The 22,310-nt window shown below is 48.0% G+C and overlaps 1 protein-coding gene across 3 annotated transcripts in view; it reads right to left on the bottom strand.

The window, feature by feature from the left end:
• Positions 1-1,303: 1,303 nt before the first annotated feature.
• UBXN11 (UBX domain protein 11) overlaps positions 1,304-22,310 on the bottom strand; it is a 422,469-nt gene continuing 401,462 nt past the window's right edge. For all 3 annotated transcript variants that reach the window (XM_085647748.1, XM_085647749.1, XM_085647750.1), the window contains 4 exons: positions 5,383-5,486; positions 2,453-2,523; positions 1,597-1,746; positions 1,304-1,501 (listed from right to left, as the gene is read on the bottom strand). In XM_085647748.1, coding sequence (XP_085503874.1) covers positions 1,369-1,501; positions 1,597-1,746; positions 2,453-2,523; positions 5,383-5,486 — 458 coding nt within the window. In that variant the 3' untranslated portion in view covers positions 1,304-1,368. The remainder of the gene's footprint in view (positions 1,502-1,596; positions 1,747-2,452; positions 2,524-5,382; positions 5,487-22,310) is intronic.

The raw sequence follows: 22,310 nt of genomic DNA, 5'->3' as shown, positions 1-22,310 counted from the left end.
AAGATATGTGCAGTGTTTCAAGCACTTTGGGCACCTCACACAAAGCTAGCTCTGAGTAGTTGGCAGGCCTCACAGAAGAGCCACCTCCATGCTTGGGAGGAGTTACCACATCTTGGATAGAGTGACTGTGCAAGGGGAGAAGTTACCACACCTCAGAGCAGGTGCCAGTTCTGTGCTTGTGATCCGTTACCACACCTCACATGGTAGTGCTAAGGTCTTTACTTTTGAACTTATGAGCAGTACCCAGCACAAGAGATCTAGAAGGGGAGTTTGTGGGTAAGCATAAGAAAAAAAGATAATGGTACTGTATCTACCTGTACGGTGAACCGGATAAAGGGGAAAGAGGACCAGACAGCCGCTGCGGGTAAAAGTGGTGAGGCCATCTGGGGGATTTCGAGAGACGACCATGAACTATTTAATTTTCCCATGTGGTCGTCTCTTGAAATCCACCCCCACCGCTCTTACCTTCAACATCCGCAGCTGGGACTACAGGCCAGGCTGAAGAGCCAACAACAAACTAGAAGGTGAGAATGAATGAGAAATGAGCGCAGAGATTGAGAGGATTGCTGGGCTTGGTTGCATGATGGTAGAATGGAGGGGAAAATGTGATAATTGGAGGCACATGGGTAAAGGCAAGGTGACCAGCGGTAATGATGGAGTGGAAAGTCTCTCACCCTACCAGAATGTATGTGATGATTGGAAAAACTGTTATCAATACAAACAAGAGTAGTATTAAATAATGATGGACTTGAATTTCAAGAGAAAATTTCACATAGCAGAGCCAGGTGTGTATTTGGAAACATCTACCAGACTTCATAGGAGAGATATGAGTTCGTGTGGAGTAAATGACCATGCCTCGCACAACATAGAAAACGCTGCCTATGAGAGAAGACATCCAGTAAAGCCTGCTCTGTGCTTTTGAGCAGGTCCCAAAGCCGAACACGGCTTCAGCGCAGTTACCAGACCTCACAGCACCAGTAGCTGAGCTTCTGCGCATCGATATTCCTGCCACAGTGCCAACTCTTTCCACCCCAACAGCAGAGCCAGTTATCAAACGCGCCCCAGTCGCTCTGAATCAGTCTGAACATCCTGCTTTACTGAGGAAGGTGGTGGTGGGCGGGAGAGATGCCCGATGGCAGGAATTCAGTGACGGGCTCATAAACCAATCTCGTTGAGGAACCACATGCTTTACACATCGTGCACCAGACAAGATGAAGCCTGCTGGATATCCCACGTGGCCCTCGCGCCCTTATGCCTGTCTAGACTAGGGTGTGATGGGGAGGAATGCGCGGTACAAAAGGCCTGAGTAAAACAAAAATGTTTATTTTGGAATCCTCACAGCAACACCTGCGAACTTGCATGTACTCCTTATGCTTTCTTGCTCTGCAGGAGAAGCGTGGCGTTGGGAATGAGCCCACACTCCTGCAGGGTTTTGGAGCCATCACTGTACAGATGCTGCGGAAACGTGCTGATGATGTCATAAGAGCGCGCCCCGGGCTGCCTGCAAGATAAGAACAGGGTTGTAACTAACTAAGGCAAGGGCGCCGTGGATGGAGACTGGCTCTCTTCTTTCTGTGCTGAGATGGACGCACTTACCGGTGTGCATCCAGGTAGGTACGGAGATCTGCAATCGTTTCTGTGAAAAGCATCTTCACGATGTACGTCTGGTCCCCGTGTTCTGATTTCACTCGCAGCGTGGTCAAGTTTGGCGCAGTAGGCGGCCGGTTCTGCTCTTCCACCTTCAACCTGAGTCCAGAAAAGTGACATTCATCAAATTTTTAGCGCCCCAGAAACATCACTCACTCGGGGGGCTTATTTATGAAGCCCTGCGTAACATTACGCCGCTGCTGAATCACTTTTTGTGGCGCAGTGGCAGCGTAAATATTGTGCCATGTTGCGCCATATTTACGAAGTGATGCATCTTGGGAGATGCGTCCCTTCGTAAACCCCTGTTCTACATTCTACCTGCATCAGGATAATGTATGCAGGGTGGGCGGTCCCCTGCATCAAAGCCTCATAGAAGTGGCACGTTGAAATCTATTAGATTTCAGTGCGCCACTGCTAGAACGCCATTGCGTCAAAACCTTACGCCTGCCTCATGGCAGGTGTAAGGGTGACGCAGGCCCTTTCACATGGGACGTGCCCCTTGTGAAATGACACATTGCTGGAGTTGCATCTGTTTTCAGACACACCCCAGCAATGCGCCACTTTTGCGCATACAGATGCGTCTGTATATTTGCGACATGATGCGCCGTACTGTAAATACAGTGCAACAATGGTGTCGCAAGGAGGGCGCACTGAGAAGTGTTGCATCGCTGCGACAAAGCAGCGATGCAACACTTCTCATAAATAATGCCCTCAGTCATCAAGAAAGGGTGAGGCAGCGCTGGCACTTGGATAAACGCCACAGCAAGGGCATGAGGTAAACTAAAATGGAGTAAAGAATACTTACCTCTCTTGAAGTGCAGTAAGAGCTGGGGTGTCCACAAGTGTAACACTGGGTTTCTTGGCTCCATCAGATCCCTGAAACGAAGCAGAAAAGGTCAGTAAACATATCCAAGCTGCATGCCCCAGACAGACATCATACTGCAAGGAGTGGACTTTTCTTAGGGGGGGGGGATGCTTTTATCAGAGCAGGGCTTTCAGTGAGGACTACAATATGCACACAGATGGACCCCCAGTGAGCGGTGTTATTCTGCGCTCGGGTCCGCTAAAGGGAATATTAATTTGAGAATCGATCCTCCAGAAATGAGCACTGTACCGAAACAGGCCTTCCAGTGTCCGACCTTATACTGAAAGCAAGCCGTCCACAGAGAGGAACACAATACAGCTGAGCTTCCAGAGAGAAAGACTGCACTAACAGCAACATTGTACTGATGTGAGGCCTGTTAGAGTGGCATACACACTAAGAGGCAGATTTACAAGAAACTGATGCATCTGTACAGATGCGTTAGTTTCCCTGCGCCTCCATACGAAACCCTTGCGCCACCTTGGATGCGCCGTAGTTACAATATGACGCACCATGGCGCAAGGATTGACAGATGCGTATGAAATTCTGAGCGCTTCTGTTGACCAAAAAGTGATGCATTGCTGGAGTTGCTCATAAAAGTGACGCAACTCCAGCAATGTGCCACAACAGATAGCTAAGTCCCATTTAAAAAGCCTTGCGTCAGTCCTTATGCCTGGTCTGAGTAGGCGTAGGGATGTTGATGCGGTGAAGGTGTAGAGTGACGCAGTGAAATGTTGTAAATTTCACTGCGTCAGTGCTACATGGCTTTTTGCGTGGGAACTCCCACCCTGCATACATTATACATGACGCAGTAGTGCAGTTCCTATTTCCCTTATAGGCTCTGCTAATTGGAATAATATATACTATAGTTTTTGCATAGGACTAAGGTCAGTGTGCTCCTATAGAGTACATTAAACTTAATTACTTGTGTGTGCCAGCTAACTCAAAGGTCACTAGAAACTTCTCGAATGAACAAGAAGGGATTAGTTTCAGACAACCCCATAAACATGACAACTTTGTTTCCCTTAGAATCGGAACGCGTCTCAGAATCGTGGAAACAATAGATAACCGTTTCACTCAGTCAATCGTGCATGCTTAGTTTCTCCAGAGGTACACAGAAATAGATAGACGGACGTTTCAATAAAAGGATTTATTGAACAGTCTTGTTTCTCGTGTAAGAGATATGAGCTGTTACAATCATTAGACAGTAAGCAAGATATAATACGCACAGCGTAAGCAGTAAGAAGAAATAATACTGCAATAGCATTGTCGTTTAGCTATGACATATATTCATATATACATGCATAACACAGGCTAAAAAGTGAAAACTCATCTGATGCTTCTAAATAGTTCTACCCCAGTGTACCTAACCTAAGTGTAGTACGAGGTAAGAAGTAGGTGCTGTTTTCTATAGTATGGTATATACTAAGTTTAGTATGCCAAGAGTCCCTCTAGGTTCTAGTCAGCTCCATACCTTTAGAATGAGAGAGGTGGGTATCTCTTTCAGGGTCTCAAACTCTAACACCCCGCGGAGGGAGTCAGAACACTGGAAGCTGGATTCTCTGCGAGCAGGGATGACAGCGTCTGGTCAGTGCGTCAGGCCGGGATATGGTCTCTTCCGAACTTACCGTGGCGAACCATGCAGTCAAGTCGTGCTGAGTTGTGCCGTGGTTTGCCATGGTAAGGGAAGGTATATTTATACCTGGAAGGTATTTAGGTATGCTAGCATTGACGTAAAGTCGGGCAGAGGAAGATGTCATGGATGAACCCCTAAGGAATAGTAGTTCATGCATAATAGATGAGTTCTTGGAGAAATCAATAATCCTAGCTAGGGAAAGTCCCGTCGGCTTAAGGGTCTGGTTTCTAAAAACTCGTTGTGACTTGGGATGGACGGATGTAGGTGACCATGCCTGTATTTAGATAGCATGGCTAATGCCTAGATGAGGACTGGGATTTTCATGCCTAAATAAGGGCAATACGAATTGTGCCTATATAAGGACATGATTCAGGGAAACCTATATACGGGTATCTAAACTGAAACACAACAACGCAGGTATAATGTGACGCAGGGCTTTACAACGTGACACATCTCCCTAGATGCGTCACGTTGTAAATGGGCCGCAATGTGCCTCATTGTTTACGCCGCCGCTGCATCACAAAAAGTGTCGCAACGGCAGCACAAAAGTGTCGCAAGAGGTTATTCTGAAAGCAGGGCCTCCACGGAGGGGCACATGAAACTCGCAGTTGAGCTTCCGGAGACACACATTGTGCTAATAGCAGGTCTTCATTGGGAGCATTTGTTGAGATGAGATTTCACAGAGGATCACAAAGTAAGACCAGAGACTCAAGAGAACAATAATATTCTGACATCAGTACCTCCAATGAACATACCCTAAATAACAAGAAGGCCTCTAGAGGGAACACTGTACTGAGTCTCTGGCAAAGAACATTATACTGAGGCATGGACCACCAGAGGATTGAAGGTATGGGCTTTGGGGCAAGGCTCTACAAGAGAACAGTGAATTATATATTGAGAGTGAGACATCCACAGTTAAATATTATGAGACCAGGATCTGCAGGGAGACATTACACTCACAGCAGGTCCTCTCGAGAGGAGCATTACTTTAAGAGCTGGCTTCCAAATGGAGACATCCGACTGCAGGGCCTTCAGATGGAAATGGTTCAATAAGATCAGGACCTCTAACAAGGTAACATTGTGTATTGAGAGTGGGACATCCACTGTTAAACTGACAGCAGGACCTCCAGGGGAGACATACAGACAGCAGACCTTCAGCGGCAAACATTGTACAAACAGCATAGCATCCAAAAAGAGAATGCTAAGCGGAATATGGCCGCTGGAGGTGGAAACTTACCTGTAGATGTTCTTGAATTGCCCCTCTGATATCCAAGACCTGCCCACCCTTGACCACTGCTCTGGGAAGCTTGTTCAGAAACTGATCCATGGCGAGCTTAGGCCCTGATTAAAAAAAGGAAGAGGACAGTCAATGTATCTAAAATCAATCGGAGAATAAATTCAGAGTTTTTACTGAGTGGGAGGAATACCCCATTATCCATTAATTCAAAATATGACAAGTGGCCACACCCGTATAGTGTAAGTTCTGCCCACTGGCAGAGGTCCACCTCTTCTGATCATACGCTTTGCAACTATTTATTTTATTATGGTATTTATATAGAGCAGCCCAAGCCATTACTGCACAGGGGTACTTTACATAGAAAACTCAAGATACATAAATCATTAGGACATTAACAAGGGAGCACAGGTATCAAAAAGAATTGGAACGGCATAGGGATCTATGGAGGGTGGAGCTTGTAAAGGTGTGTTTTGAGATTTTGTCTTTTCAAAAGGTAAGTAAGTTTAGGATGTTTTTTATGTCCTCAGTTTGTGTGCTAGGCATCAGAAGGCCTGTCTGGCAGTTTTGCTTTTTTAGCTCAGGAATCTCTAGGATTACTCTGTGTTCCTCTTCTTTCTCTTGGGCCTCCATGTGTATGCAGTATATTTTTAAGGTGTTAAGTAAGCCCTGTGAGAACGGCTTTGTAAGTTACACAGGGTAATTTGAGAGTGATGCGTATTTCTAATGGGAGCCAATGCAGTTGTTAAAAAAATGGCATAAAATGTTCTGATTTCTTGGGGTTTGTTACCAACTGAGCTGTCGCATGCTGGTGTCTTTGAGGGGTAAGGTAGGTGATTTAAGTAAACCAGCTAGCATGGGCTTGCCTCTGTCAATATGTGAGAGATCTATTGCTTGTACCATGGGTCTGAAGTCTTCTGTGGGAATGGAGCATGTCATTTTCTGAAGAATGCGCAGGTGCAACATTGCTGTTTTGGTCAGATTTGTTGATATGACTAGTGAAGTTCAAAGAACTATCAAGTGAGAACTCAAGAGACTTGGCTACTGGCCAGAGACAATTGTTATACCTAAGGAGGCAAATTCATTATTTGTGTTGATAGATAAGGATTGTTTGAGTGTAAAATTATGAGTCCAGTCTTGTTGAATTCAATTTCCAGGAGAAGGTAGATGGCCAATCAACCTACTTATGCTCCTTCCAAACATTTTTATACCATCATTCCACATCCCTTCCTAAATTTATCTCTATCACTTTGACATTGACATTTTAGGAGGTCCACACCCCATCCCAATTTCAACTTTTTAGTTCACACCCTATCCTGAATATACAATTTTTAGGAGTCCAGAAGGTGTCATCCAAATTAATTACCAGCTTTGACAGTGAAGTTAAAGAATGTGGTAGTGCTTTGGTTAGGGAAGAACAAGTTACTTATCCTCGGTAACGCATTATCTGGTAGAGACTCTATCTAGCTGCAGAGTCCTTACCTTTGAATTTCCCAGGCGTTAAGCTGCACCCAGAAACTTTTGTGAGCAATAACCCTTGCACGTACCGTCGGGTGGTTCCATTCGGCTCCGTGTGGCGTCGTCGGCAGCATCAGTTATGACGTTGCGGTACCTATATAGGCGCCACCCATGCGCGCGGACATCAGTACTTTTAATTTTTTCCACACCAGAAGCGCAGAGCCACGAAGTAACTGACGTAGTCTTGTGCAAAACTAGGGCCCTGAAAAGGGGAGTAACCCTAGCCGTACAAAATAAGTCCACAAAGCAGGGAGGCATGGGTGGGACTGTAAGAAATCTGCAGCTAGATAGAGTCTCTACCAGATAATGCATTACCGAAGGTAAGGTATGAGTTACTCGTCTCTAACCGCAGATTCCTTCACGTAGAATTATCCCCAGGCGTGAGACTGGATCCGGAAACTTCTTTGCCACACCATCCCTGCGCGCCGGGGGCGGGGCGGGGCGACATCACCAAACTCCACCCAGGCGTCGTCCACGTACGTGACGTCAGCGAGGTCTAATAAGACCCGCCCCGGCGCACCTACGTCAGTTTTCTTCGGAACCACCAGATAAAAAACTGTGGAAGCATGGGAACAGTGTGCGAAGAGCAGAACAATTGGAAAGAAACAGTGACTAACAACACCACCAGAGTAGTGCTAACACCGCAGAACCCAAGGGCAGGGAAAGAAGAAGAACAAGCAGAAACCTGCGCAGTCACCCTGCCAGCACATAGACAGCCTCCCATCCCTGTGCCCCCGAGGCAAAGAACATGCGTAAACGCATGGCACATGTAGTAAACCCCCCCCCCCTATCCTGAGCAAGGAAAGGGACCAGTCCCAAGACAGACAGGGACAACAAACTTTCAAGCCATCCCAACCTAGTGGGCAACCACCCACAAGGGACAAGCATTCTGTCCATCAAGTGTTGTTTTTGCATTTGTCACCCTGAGTGGGATGGGTATGCTCAGACGTGAGTCCCGTGCTCTCCATGCCACTGGAATCAAGCTATCCTGGCTGAAGAGGGGTGAAAGCCCGAAACCGGTCCTAGGATGCTTGGTTCCAGTTCAGGGAGAAGCTGGCTTGGCAGTTCCGGCTGGACTGTTCCCATGAGGCACAGGTTCAAGACTGATTTGCATATGGCTGGGTTCAAACTGGAATGGCATGGTGAGCAAACAAATGATGGATTTAGGCCCAGATCTCTGTACTGGGGTGAATGTATGACATTGTTCTGCATTCTGTCCGTCAACTGTTGTTTTTACATTTACCAACCAGAACAGCGCCGACAGTCAAAGCAAGAAGAACAGCCCGCGGCCCCAGGAAGGCAGAGTAGGCGACGCCCGGCAAGGGAGAACACAGGATCATCCCAGACCTCAGGACAGGAGCAGGGAGAGGAGGAGATGCCCGAGCCACCACCACGAGTGGCCGCGCACACGACCTCAGGAAGCAAAAGCAACCTACCTAAACACCATGGAGAACAGGCAACCGAAGGCGACCAGAACCCCTAGCAGAGTGCAAGCCATATGACAGCTACCACTACCCCACATAGGGTACGGTAAGTCCCAAGTTATGGGAACCCTCTTTGGAAGAACTTCCGCAGCAGAGAAAAAACGAAAGAGTCACAGGGAAAAAAATTACCCCCGCCGAAGGCTTGACAAGCAGCCCAAGCAAAGCAGAAGGCCCAATCTCAGGGCCAAGTCTGCGCAACAACTCCTGCAGAACCCACACACAATCAAACAAGAGCCGTCCAGCAGCCAACAATGCCAAAGTCCCAAGGAAGGATGTAAACGGCCAGAAAACACATTCCACAAGAACAGCCGGCCTAAGAAGGCCAAGAATCAACCCAACTCAGAAGTCACTGAGGAGGGGACGGAGGAGGAGGAGGATAAGGCAGAGGAGGACGGAGCCCTGCCAAGAGCCGTTGGATGGCAGAGTCGGCCGGGGCATGGAACAACAGGCTGCCATCAAACGGAAGGTCGATGAGTCGCTCCCGAATATTCTCAGGGAATACTCCATCCCGAAGCCAAGCATGGCGACGGAGAGCGAATGCGGAAGCCATGGCCCGGCCCAGCACCTCCGAGATGTCCGGAGCGGAGAATAAACGCGCAAGCTCTTGCCCATCCAATGCATGATGCCGTAAGTCCACCAGGCCAGACTCCTGGGACGCTGCAGATCCCAGAGACTCAGCCGAGTCCCACAAACAGGAGGAGGAGGCCCTAGCCAGCACACACAAGGTGTTAAGAGCCAGTAGGGCTGCGCTGGTCGAGTCGAACATGTTGCGTCCCCATAGAGTCCAGCCAGCGGGCCTCTCAGGAAGGCGGAGTCAACAGTGGCGGGAGGGAGGGAAAAGCAGTACGCAAAAGGGGACTGGCAGCTGAGGGGTGAAGAGAAAGACACGGCGGGTCACGCGGCACCGGGAGGTGCCGGTGCAGAAGCTGCTGAGGCACCGGGTCCCCTGAGGCAGGACGCCTCCAAGCCCCCCATCAAGGAAGAAAGGAGCGAACCTTCAAAGGGAAGTAAGATTTCCCTCCCACCAGAGCCCTGGTGGAGGACCTCCTATAGATGATCCACCGGAAAGTGGGCCACCAGGTCACCCATATGCAGAATGCCCACAGCCGTGGACACCGCATGAGCGAAGGCAGCACCCGCCTCCGTAGGGACCCGCGGTGGAGAAAGCAGCTCCTCCGCGGGCGATGGCTGCAAACTAAGGCGGCCGTCCCCGAGGCCAAGTGGGGCGGGCAAGGGCCAGACCTGGAAGTCAGAAGGAGCTGAAGAATGAGGGACCTGTCGCTCTTCCGACGAACACCTCTGCCTCAGGAAGGGCGGGGAGCCGCCCTTCGACGCCGGTGAAAAAGACACCACACAGCGACCAGTCTCCGGGGAGGACGACACCAATATACAGCCTGCCTCCGGAGAAGGAGCGTCTGAAGACGAATCCACGGTACGACCCCTGAGCAGAGCCGTAGAGTCTGCTGCTTGAGGAAGGACGTCGGCACCAGCCGGCGTCACCGGGCAAGGTACCTCCAAGTCACCCCGCAGCGGAGACCGGAGTGGAGCTGGAGCCACACCGGCCCCCGGGCAGCGCCGGAGTGACGCCGACCCGACCCCCGCTGGGGCAGCCTCCTGCGTGGGGGAACGAGACGGGCCTGGGGAGTGGCACGAAGCCCTCTGGCAGCCGCGGCCCAGAATGAGGCGAAGATCGCTCGGCAACCCATGTGGCAGCGCCAGGGACGATTCAACCTCCGACGAGGCAGCCGCCTGTGGGGAGGGACGAGAGGGGCCCACAGAGGGATGAGGGATCTTCCCTCGGCCTCGACCCGGAGCAGGACAAGGAGGGTCCATCGACCCCTGTGGCTCCGCACTTACCAGCTGCTGCCGGCGCCGTAGCGGCGTCACCTCGGCCTTAGACAGGACCACCTTGTCAAAGGACCGAGAGGGGCTCGGGGATGCGACTCGAGCCCCGGCGACCACCCCCGACACCACAGGGACCTCGGTGGGAGTTTGCGGCAAGGCAGAGACGCCGTGGCCTGAACGAGGTGCCCCAGATGAGCCGCACCCCAACAGTACCACATCCTCCAAGCGTGGATCCGAACCAGTCGGCGCCGGGTCCGGAGCCACCGGCAGCGCTGCAGAGGGCCCTGCGCGGAGCGAGGGATCCCCCGACGCCCCAGGAGGGGAAGGAGAAAGAGACGCCAGCGAGGCCTGCAAAGCCGCCGTGTATGTCTCCATTTGGACTCACGAGGCCCCACCACCGGGAAACTGTGGATAGGAGTCCACGCCCCCGGTAGGCCGGAAACCAGCCCCCGGGGACAAACTGCGACACTTACCCACCGGGGAGCGATGCTCACGTGACATCGGAGGAGGACGTCGACCTGGAGAGACGCGCCGAGAGAAGTTTCATCCGGCGCTCCCACCGCGACTTCGGCTTCAACTGTTGGCACACCCTACAATCTGTGGTGCCGTGAACCTCCCCCAAACACCACATACAAATGAGGTGAGGGTCCGTCGTCGACATAAGATGCCCACAAGACGTGCAAGTCTTAAAGCCCGAAGGGATTCGCACACTGTTCCACCAAAAGGAAATGGAAGAAAAAGGGCCCTAACAGGCCCGAAGCAAGGATCGGATCCGCGTTGCACGCGGAAAAGGAAAAAACTGACGTAGGAGCGCCGGGGCAGGTCTTATGTGACCTCGCTGACGCGGACGATGCCTGGGAGGAGTTGCGTGATGTCGCGTAGCCCCCAGCACGCAGGGATGCTGTGGCAAAAAAGTTTCCGGATCCCGTCTCACGGCTGGGGATAATTCTACATGAAGGAATCTGCGGCAAGTAGTCTCTATCAGATTAACTTGTTCATCTGATAGAGACTTCTAGCTGCATGCAGATTCCTTACCTTTGAATTAGATACCCAAGACATACCATCCCAGCGGTGGGTTGTGGACCAATCCCTTACACTAGGAAATCCTGCAGAACCAAACAGACAAAATCCCCGTCCCTACGGACTGACTGTCCAGACAGCGGTGCTTGGAAAATGTGTGCAAGGAAGTCCACATTGCCACCTGACAGATGTCAAGGACTGGGAAACCCCGAGCCAAGGCCGTGGTCGCATCCTTTCCCCTGGTGGAATGGGATCTTAATCCCTCAGGGGGCTGATTCTTGGCCAGGGCATAGCAGATCTTAATGCAGACAACGACCCAGTGAGAGATGGTCTTTTTGTTCACCGCCCTTGCCTTCTTAGCTCCCACGTACCCCACACTGGTCGTCCACCCGGAATTCTTTTGTGTGGTCAAGATAGAACGACAATGCTGTTTCAGGGACTAGTCAGTGTAGACGCTCCTCTTCCTTAGAGGGATGCAGGGGAGCAAAGAAGGTGGGCAGCGTGATGGATTGCCCCAGATTCAATGGGGTCACAACCTTAGGCAACAATGAGTTTAGAAAATACATCATTTAGGGAGTTGTACAAGACAACCCCTGCAACTCACTCACTCTCTGGGCAGATGTAATCGGTCTCTGAAGGTTGTCTTGATGGTATGCAGCCGGAGGGGACAGTTGTGTAAAAGCTCGAAGGGAGCACACATGGAATAAGTAAGGACCAAATTAAGGTCCCACTGCGGCATAACAAAGGGCGTGGTGAACAAGTGCGCCAGCCTCTTTAAAAACCTATATACAGTTGGAGACTTGAAGAGAGAGGGTTGGTCTGGCAGCTGCAAAAAAGCAGACAGAGCAGAAAGATAACCCTTGAGAGTTCCCAAAGCGCAGCCCTGTTGGGAAAGGGTTAGAATGAATAAAAAACCAGTGGATAGAGAAGCAGAAATAGGGTCAATAGACCTTCCTGTACAGTCTAATAAAAATTTCTGCCAACTGCACGCAAATACTGTCTTAGTGGAGGGACGCCTGGCTGCCAAAATATTGTTACATACTTCGGGAGGAAAGTCTAAAATCATCAACTGCAGTCGCTCAATCTCCACGCATGGAGGCGTAGAGTTGACAGGTTCAGGTGGAGAACCCCTGCTGCTGCGACAGAAGATCCTCTCGAACGGGCAGCCTGATTGGAGGATCGATGCTTATCTTCAGAAGCTCTGGATACCAGACTCTCCTTGCCCAGTCCAGAGCCACAAGGAGGACTTGGGCCCGGTCGCTCCTGATCTGCTTCAGGACCCTGGGCAGGAGTTCAAGTTTCAAGTTTATTTTTGTTTTGCATAGCTACTAAAAGCCATTGCAATGTTATAAAACTATCAAGATAAAAAGTCATTGTTATTCACCAGTAAGACCATTGGTACACATGATAAAAATGCAGTGCAGTGCTTACATATCTAGTATACAAAATGACTGATAAAAACATTCAACATGTACCATTGATATATAACAATAAAATCAAGGGGCCTGAAAATGTGCAATACAGTACCATGTGGCTGCAATAATATTAGTTAATGCAGCCTACAGTGTACACCATTTGTATATGCCAATAGAGCCAGGCAGCCACATGGCGAAGTGCAAAAAGTACATCTAAGTCAGAAGGAGGCTCCTAGTGGATATAAGGCAAAATCTTTCCATCATAGGGGGCTCTTTTTGGAGCTATAGCAATTAAATTTAAAAAGACATGGTCCAGTTGGCGAGTTGAGTTCTTCTTTATCCGCCTATTGCTAAAGTTGCTGGTGCACTCTTGTGGCATTATTCATTTTTTGTTCTGCCAGTGTGAGGAATTTAACCACTCTGCAATTTAGTTGTATGGCCCCCGGATCAAAGCATGCAAGTACCGCTTGTCTCCTAGTACGAGTTCCTATCTGCTTGAGGGGGGTCTTTGGCAGCTATATCCTCTCTTGCTGCAACACAGTGCATGTACAAATTAGATGCAGAATGTCTCCTGGGCCTGTACCACACAGACTACACGTGCTTTGTGGTAATGCCCTCTGCCATGGTGGAAAGTTCTTGGCGCACAGAAGAATGCCAGGACGGCGCTTTAGAAACTTTATTTTAAGAAATTTAGGGTAACCCTGATTGAAATATTTTGCAGGTGCAGGTGTTTAGAAAGAATTCAGGGTCATCCAGGCATGGGATCTAGCCAAAACAGAGCCTTATCCTCCTGCAGTGAGATTTGTTTACAGACTTCCAGACCAATTTTTTTGAAGGTTGTGTGTTGGAGCTGTGGGTTCCAGAGATCGGTCAGCTTTGTGATTTCAAGAGATTCTTGCAGGTAGCGTGTGCCAGGAGAAGTTTCCCTGTGCTGGAGTTCTTGCCATAGAAGCTGGTTTAGAGTGTTTGAGGCAGAGTATCTGATCTTATTCCAGCAGATGATATAGGCTCCATGCCTAGCCAAAGATTGTTTCAATAAGCCAAACTCCAGTCTTATTTGAGCTTAGCCTGTGCTACCTTCAGGAGAGGGCATAGCGAAGGCCCCATCAATTTTGATGTCAGGTTTTTCAGCGTTATTGCTACGACCAAGCCTCTCCCTTCTTTCTGGCTAGCGAAGGACTCTCCTTTGTCAATGATTACACCTAGATATTTGAAATCCGTGGTGGGTTCAATTTGGATACCTCCTAGGTGCCACCTCTTCTGCCGTCTTCTTTTGTTATGCCTGGGCAGGAGTGGTATGGGTGGAAAGAGGTACAGCAGGCCTGAGCTCCACTTGCGACGAAAGGCGTCGCCGAGTAATAGCCGAATTGGAAACTCCCTTGTGCAGTATTGCTGACCCTGCGTGTTCTCTTTGGAGGCGAAAACTTCTAACCAAGGTTCTCCCTACTGATGAAAGAGACATTGTGCCATGTCCGACTGGAGACGCCATTTGTAATCCGCTAGGCATCAACAGCTGAGTTTGTCAGCCCTGGTGTTCAGAGAACATGCCAGGTGTTAAACCACCAGGGTTATGCCCTGCTGTTCCAGCCATGTCCAGAGACGCAGGGCTCTCAACAAAGGGTCCACGACCCCACTCCGCCCTTGTTGCAGTACCACATGGCGGTGGTTTTGTCCATGAACACCTGCACTAATTTCCCCTTGAAAGAGGGAAGAAGTGCCTTCAATGCCAACCGAATCGCTCGAAGCTCCAACAAATTGATGTGGAGCCCAGACTCCGCCAGAGACCAGTGTCCCTTGATCTCTACCTCTCCCTGATGGCTGCCCTATCCCAGAAATGACGTATCTGTCATGACTGTGAGCTCTGGTTGAAGAAGGGAGAGGGGTCTGCCGTTGACCCAATCGTGGTTCGTCAACCACTGCTACAGATCTCTCGCAGTTCCTTCCGAGATCTGGACCACGTCAGTGAGATTTCCTCAATGCTGTGCCACTGGAACATCAGGTCCCACTGCAGAGCCCACATATGCCATCTGGCATGCTTTACCAACAGGATGTAAGAGGCCATGAGGCCCAACAGCCTCAGAGTCAGTCTCACCGAAATCCAGGATAGAACCTGAAATATCGGAATCATTACCTGAATATGCTGGACTCGCAGCTCTGGAGGATAGGCCCGAAACTGCACTTTGTCCAGAACAGCACAGATGAAAGGGATCACCTGAGAAGGAGTCAAGTGCGACTTCGGCACATTTATAGAGACCCCAGTGAATGCAGGAGGTCTGCCGTAGTCTGAAGGTGGGAAATGACAGCCTGGGACGAGGAATCATTCAAATGCCAGTCGTCAAGGAAGGGGAAGACTGACACTCCTAACCTGCGCAGATGAGCTGCGGCTATCACCTTGGTGAACACCCGAGTGGGACTGGTAAGGTCAATGGGGAGCACAGTAAACTGAAAGTGCTCGCGGGCTACCTTGAACCGCAGGCAACGCCTGTGGCCCGGCAGGATGGGGATGTGAAAAATACACATTGTGCAGGTCCAACGCTACCATCCAGTCTTCTTGGTCTAGGGCAGGCAAGAACTGAGCTAGCGTGAGCATCTTGAAATTCTCCTTCTTGTGGAAGAGCTTGACAGTCCAAAGATCTAAAATGGGCCACAACCCTTTGTTCTTCTTCGGAATCAGAAGGTAGTAGGAATAACAGCCCCTGTCTACTTCTGAAACCGGGACCCGTTCTATAGCTCCCTTGGCCAAGAGAGCTGTAACTTCCTCCTGGAGCAATTTCAGATGATCCTCCGTCAGCCGTTCCTGATTTGGCAGAATTGGAGGAGGAAAAGAAAGGGAAGGCAGAGACTAGCCCTCCCGAATGATGTGCAAGATCCACTTGTCTGATGTTATGGATTTCCAGTGGGGGAGATGATGACGAATTATCCCGCCAACTGGGGTAGCTTACTCTTGCAGATTCAGACTAGGAGGGCTTGGAGGCTGCGGCTGCCAAGGGCAGGGTGGCCAACGACTTCTGACTTCCATTCCTACATCGGAATGAACTGTGTCCACGTCCCTGTACCGCTTGAGAATCCTGCTCACGGCAGTGGCTGGGATAGGGCTGACACGGCTGGAAACCCCTTCCATTGCCATGAAAGGGGTGAAAGGTAGAATGGCCACATGAGATAGAAGAGAGGCCCAAGGATCTGGCTGTAGCTAGAGAGTTCTTGAACCTCACTAGGGCCGAATCTGCCTTTTCTCCAAACAGACTGGTTCCATCAAAGGGTATGTCCATCAAATTGGCCTGGATATCGCCTGAGAAGCCAGTTGTCCTAAGCCAAGCATGGCGCCTCAAGGCCACTGTCGTGGAAATTGGTCTGTCCAGCGAATCTGACGTATCAAGGCCACACCGTACGGTGATTTTTTCTGCATCTCTCCCGTCCTTAACTGCTTGAGAGAGCACAGCCTGGACTCACTTGCACAACCGTCTCCCTAAGGGAGTGGCAAAAGCAGCCCAATAAGCATGAGTTATTCATCGACCGCAATGCCAGGCTGGAGGAAGAAAACATCTTCTTTCCAAATGAATCCAGCCTCTTGGATTCCCTATCCGGAGGGGCTGAAGGGAACGCGCCATGGGATGTAGAGACCTGCACCACCAAACTTTTGGCGGTGGGGTGTTGGCTGAGGAACTTTGGGTCGCCCTGCACTGGGCGATGGCAGCGTGCAATTGTCCTATTCACAGGAGCTCCTGTGCTAGGCTTTGACTACATGCCTGGAAGGACATCAGTCAATGCTTCGTTAAAGGGCAAAAGGGGTTCGGAGGTGGAACTCCCAGGTTGAAGCACTTCAGTCAGGATATTAGTCCTGACCTGCATGGAGGGCAGCTCTAGTCCGAGGACCTCAGCTGCTCTTTTAACCACCATGGCATAGGATGGCCCCTCCTCCGTAGCCACAGGTGGCGGAGAGAGCATGCTAGTATCTAGAAAAGTGTATAGTGCACTGGCTTCCCCAAGTTCCCCATACAAGTCCAACTACTCTGCAGAGTCATCCTGGTGTTCCAAAGGGTCCATATACCCCTCCCATTCCTATCCCGAGCCTAACACATCCTCAAAGTGCTCAGGCACAACATAGAACCCATAGGTTCAAACAGCATCGAGCGTCGTCGTTCTGACACTGTGTCATCGGGGGTAAAGATGGGGCTGGTGCCGCTGGTGGGCACCAGTGGCACCAAAGGCACCGACTTCAGGTCCGACATCGGAGGAGGTTGTAATGGCATGACCAGCATCGACCGGGCTCAGATCCACGAGGCCCCTCTGGCGCCGTGGCTGGAGCCAACAGCGTCGAACCCGATGGGGTCTCTTCTGACTCCGCAGGGCTCGAGAGCTCACCAGAGGGGTCGGCCCGCTCTAATACGCGGTGCATGGCCTCGTAAAGTTCCTTCATTTGAGTGGCGGTCACTAAAGCTCCCGGAAAGGGAGGGAGATGCAAAGTCGACCCTGGCTGCTGCTCTCCAGAAACGTGCCTAGAACGTCAGTGCTCCTTACCTCTTTTGTCGACAGATGACAGCCAAGGTGAAGATGTCTGCTTGGACTTCTTCTTGTGCGCCTTCCCCTAGTGTCTCGAAGACCTCGAGTGGGACAAACAGTACTTTAGGCTCCAGGAGAGGTCCCGCAATCTCCTCTTCTTCGATCGGGACCGGGAACTCCGAGGAGTCTCGCTGGGCGTTTTTGACTGCCAGGCAGGCCACAAGGAACGTCATAGCCCGCTCCTGCAAGGCCTTCGGAGCCGTAGCCTGGCAGTCCAAGCACGACTTTGAATCATGGTCACGCTCGAGACACCAGAGGAAGACGAGGTCAGGGTCGGTAACCGACATCATGCAGTGACAGGCACCGCATGGCTTGAACCCTGTCTTCCTCGAAGACATCCTCGCACACACAGGATTTTATTTCCGAATTCGACAAAGTCAAGAAAAAGCCTGTCAAAAAGCGACAGAGGGATAGCTCTTCCAAGATCGGCACTTAATTGGCATGGAAAGAAAGAAACTGACGTCCGCGTGCCTGGGTGGCGCCTATATAGGTACCGCAATGTCCTATCTGACGCTGCCAACTCCGACAACGTACGCGGAGCCGTATGGAGGCACCTGACGGCGCGCACAAGGGGTTTTGATCAGCAAAAGGTTCCGGATTCAGTCTGACACCTGGGAATTTTAAAGGTAAGGAATCTGCAGCTACAAGACTATCAGATAAGCAATACTTTTTGAGGCTAAGCCACACTAGTAGGCCTTACAGAGGTCACCATGATACACATGTACTGAAAGAGGCGAGTACCTAGAGAGCTCCCAGGCTTTCCCTCTCAACCCAGTTTTTGGGGTTTAAGTTATACTGTTTAGCTCCACAGCAGTTGTCTCCATACAGTATACCTTTTGGGGTCACTGCCCATAAGGTATTTCATGCTTCCCCGAAGTCCATTGGATCAGGAGGTGCCTTAGCAGATAGGTATGAAGTTGCTTCAAGATCAACTAGGCTAAACGATCTGTAAATGTATCCTCCTGCAGTGAACCTACTCAGTCACTATGACATCCTAGAATGCACACTCCATCCAGAATCCTAACTCAAACCACTCTCTTGTACTAAATGCATTGAGATTTCATTTTAACTTATTCAAGTACGCTCAAGCTGCTTTCCTGTATCACATGTGCACATTCCATAAGCCTTACTTAAACTTACAAGTTGTCCTGATGCAGAATAATTATTGCAAATCTATAATGTTTACAGGCATGCATAACAGGTGCTTACCAATGTTCACATTCCACCCACTGCATGACAGAATAACATTTTGTTTTTTTCAAGAACATTCGCTGAAAGACGAGAGATGCACAAGCCAAGATAGCCTCTCACTTGTGAGCTTCGACACGCCTGGTATATGACAAGCTATTTTCACCAATTGTTCAGGGCATTTTATTGGTGCTTAAACCATCCTTCCTACCCCCATGTGTTATGGAACCTCCTGGTCTCCTGTTTGTGGCTGTATCCTCTACCTGTAAGCTCCAGTAGAGGTCTGGTCCTTTCACCGAGGCTTTCCCTGCTGTCTCCCAAGAGCTCCTCTCAGGCAGGTGAAGGTTTGTCAGGAGAGGATGCAGCTTCAGACTTGAATCTACGTACAGTCAGTTTTAGCTGCTGCATCTAGCATTTTCCTTCAGCTCTACATTGGTTTGGCTTTTTCACTTACATTACTATTTTATATTACTACTATCTATAGTTTTGATGGTAATTTATTAACATGGAATGCAAAAGCTTTAGCTTCATCAGCTCATAAACAAGCAGTATCCCTGCTGCCTATAACGTCTAAAATTGTTGACTCCTCTGAACCTTCACGTACAACTATATTGGAAGAATTACAAGCAGTTAGGTCTAATGCTGACAATATTGTTACTGAAATTAAAAATATTCGTAAGGATATGGCAGGTCTTTCAATGAAGGTCACAGACAATGAAATTAAAAGTGATGACAATAAATCAAAAATTGAGCAGCTAATCCCACTTGCCACATAAATCCCTCCTGTGAACATACTGTTGACGGATTTAGAAAATCGAAATCAGCAATATAACTTGCAAATTTTCAATTTGTCTTACGATATAGAGGGCAATGACTGTAGACGATTAAAAATCTCTTGCCTGATCTCTTAAACTTAAAATTTCCTGAAAAAATTGAGATTGATAAACCACATTGTATTCCTTCCCATCGTAAGCCTGGTCATACCAAACCAAGGCAAGTGATATTTAAGGTTCTTCATCATTATCATCTTGTCCTCATACGAAAAGCACAAGAAATTCCCTCGCTTCTGGTTAACGGCAATAAAATCCTCATTCAAGATTTTGCTGAAGAGACAATTGCCATCCATAAGGCCTTTACAGCTTTAGGACCACGACTCTGGATTCAAATATGGACTCTTTGACCCTTCCACCATGCGCATCTGGAAAGAGGACATCTCTAATCATTTCATCGTCTAGATGATCTTTGAGCGTTCTTGGATAATCATCTCCCACTTTCAATGGATACCCAAGGCCCATCAAACTGACATAGCTTTGACCTCGTTGAAGTCTCTACTTATTATTTACTTATTAGCCCTATCACTATGACCTTATGATTGCTACGGACGTTTCTCATTCACACTTGGCTATTGTTCTCAATGCACGTGTGTGTCGCATCCTTATTATTTTTCTTCTTTGTTTTTTTCTATGTAGATTACTATGTGTGTTCTGTTCTTGTGTTACTATTTGGTAAAGAGCTACTTCATTGGCCTCCAGTGCTTCCAATGTGTCTCTCCTCATGCAGTCCCCTGACTGTAATTCTTATCTCATACCCTGACCTATGGATACTAATAAAATTAAACAGGGCTGGCTCTAGGGCGGTGCGACTGGTGCCGACTTCCCGTGGGGGCGCCTGTTTGCTAGTTTTCATTGTTTTTTAAAGCACCCGCTGCCGTGTTCCTGGCCTCCAACAATTTTCAGCAAACAATAAAAATGTCAAGTGAACTCCGGTGATTAATGTTCTTCCCGGAGAGAGACTGTAGTTTTGTCTAGTGGAATTTTGACTTGTGGAAGTTTTGATTCATCATAAGGTAGTGCAGAAGGTTAATATGCCTGCTGCGAAGAATGCGACCATGCAAATCACAAAGTGAATATAGCATAAATAGGTAAGTGGTTTACTGCTTTCGACAGACTTCCTATTGTTACTTGCAGTTTATAAGTTAAACTCCTAACAGTGAGCTACTAACTGTCCAAGAACTGAAATGCAGCCTTCAAGTATAGATTAGAGCGTATTGATTTTTTCCTCAGACTTTCATTATCCTAATGTTTCACAAAGGGTTTGTTTGGGTAGAAATCATTTCCGATTGTTCAGAGAACCCCCAACCATGGTGTTACGTTTTAAATTCTGAGTTTGTGCTTCTCCAGACCAAGTCCCCCTAAACTATACTGCCTACCAGTATGAATGACATATAAATCCTACCCCTTGTAGTCCTCTGTCTTATGTAATGTTTCCTATATTGATTTACACACATATCATTTATTGTCTCTGTAATGTGTGTGCAATGTAAAGTGCGCTGACACCCTTCACCTTTATCACCTCATAAACTAATTAAAAGTATTTGAGAGAGCGTGGTTATGGAGACTGTTAAAGGGTGGTAGTGCGGGAATCCGTTGCGGAGGTGGTCACTGGGGAGGGGCGACAAAAAACATTGTCGCACTGGGCGCCACCAGTGCTAAAGCCGGCCCTGAAATTAAAATTACTTCTTTGAATATTAAGGGATTATGACATCCTGTTAAACGTTTGAAAATTCTAGATTGCTTATTTAGGCATAAAGCAGACATTTGTCTATTGCAGTAAAGAAATATTGACAACAAAATCTTAGCCTACTTGCAAAAGAAATGGGTTGGTCAGATAATTTCTTCCCCAGCAATGGGTAAGAAAAATGGTGTGACAATTTTATTTTCTAATAAGCTTCAATTACAGATTTTGGATAAACACTCAGAATTCGAAGGCAGATTCCTTTCAGTTAAAATTAAACTTGGTAATAGTGTATTACATTTGATAATATATACGGACCATCAGTTGCAGACCCTACTTTTTGGAATCATATTACCCGACACATGATCCCCTTTTAGATAGGCTTTCCTCAACTAAATTTACAGCTCCAAAAGGTTTTACGTGTTTAAAACGCTGTTTAAAAATGTAAAACTTATTCACCTTTGGACATTACATTTCCCAACTCATAAAGACTTAACCTTTTTTTCCCAACCCTCATAATTCTCACTCATGTTTAGATTATTTATTAGCATCTAGAGATTTGGTAGAATTTATAACTCGACTGTCAATCAGAAATATTGAAATTTCTGATCATGCAATGGATCCATTATGTTTGCAAGTTAATAACTTCTTTGTTACTCATTCTTGATGGTGCTTGAACGTTGATACCGTTCTTCAAGGTGTTAACTAAAACACAATATTGACCGCTTTCCAAGACTAGTTTTTTCTACACCCTGATGGTTTAACATCTCCTATTGTAAAATGGGATGCTTTTACAGTGTATATAGAAGAGGGATAACAATTTATATGATGGCTCACAAAAATAAGGCATGTAATGTGAAATTATTAGATTTGGGAAACAAATTACTAAATTAGAAAGGTTATTTATTTCCTCTAACAATATTACTTTTAAAACTGCACTAAAAAACTTAGATATGAATATAATTCCTTATTAAGTAACATAGCTGAAATACAACTTTCAAATCATAAAGCTAAATTTTCTTTCAAAGCAAATAGATCTAGAAAATGGTTAGCCAACTATCTTCGCATTAAAAAAGATTGACCCAAATTAATGCTATTCATAAAGCTACTGGTCCATTGCTATATCTACTCCTGAGATTGTTGACGAATTCCCTAAATGTTATTCATCCTTATATAACAAACCAGATCTCCTTGAACCTCAAGTTATAAATGTTTTGTTAACTCCGCGATCCTTCCACAACTTTCCCAATATGACAAGTCCAAATTAGATACTCCTATATTTTAAGAAGAAAGTCTAACAGCTATTCACTCACTCAAAAATCAAAAGTCCCTTGGACCAGATGGCATTCCTGTGGACTTTTATAAAGCATTCATTGTTGTCCTTAAT

This window comes from Triturus cristatus, chromosome 3_2 (assembly GCF_964204655.1).
Source record: "Triturus cristatus chromosome 3_2, aTriCri1.1, whole genome shotgun sequence".
NCBI classification, from domain to species: Eukaryota; Metazoa; Chordata; class Amphibia; order Caudata; family Salamandridae; genus Triturus; species Triturus cristatus.
This window is presented reverse-complemented; position numbering and strand designations above follow the sequence as displayed.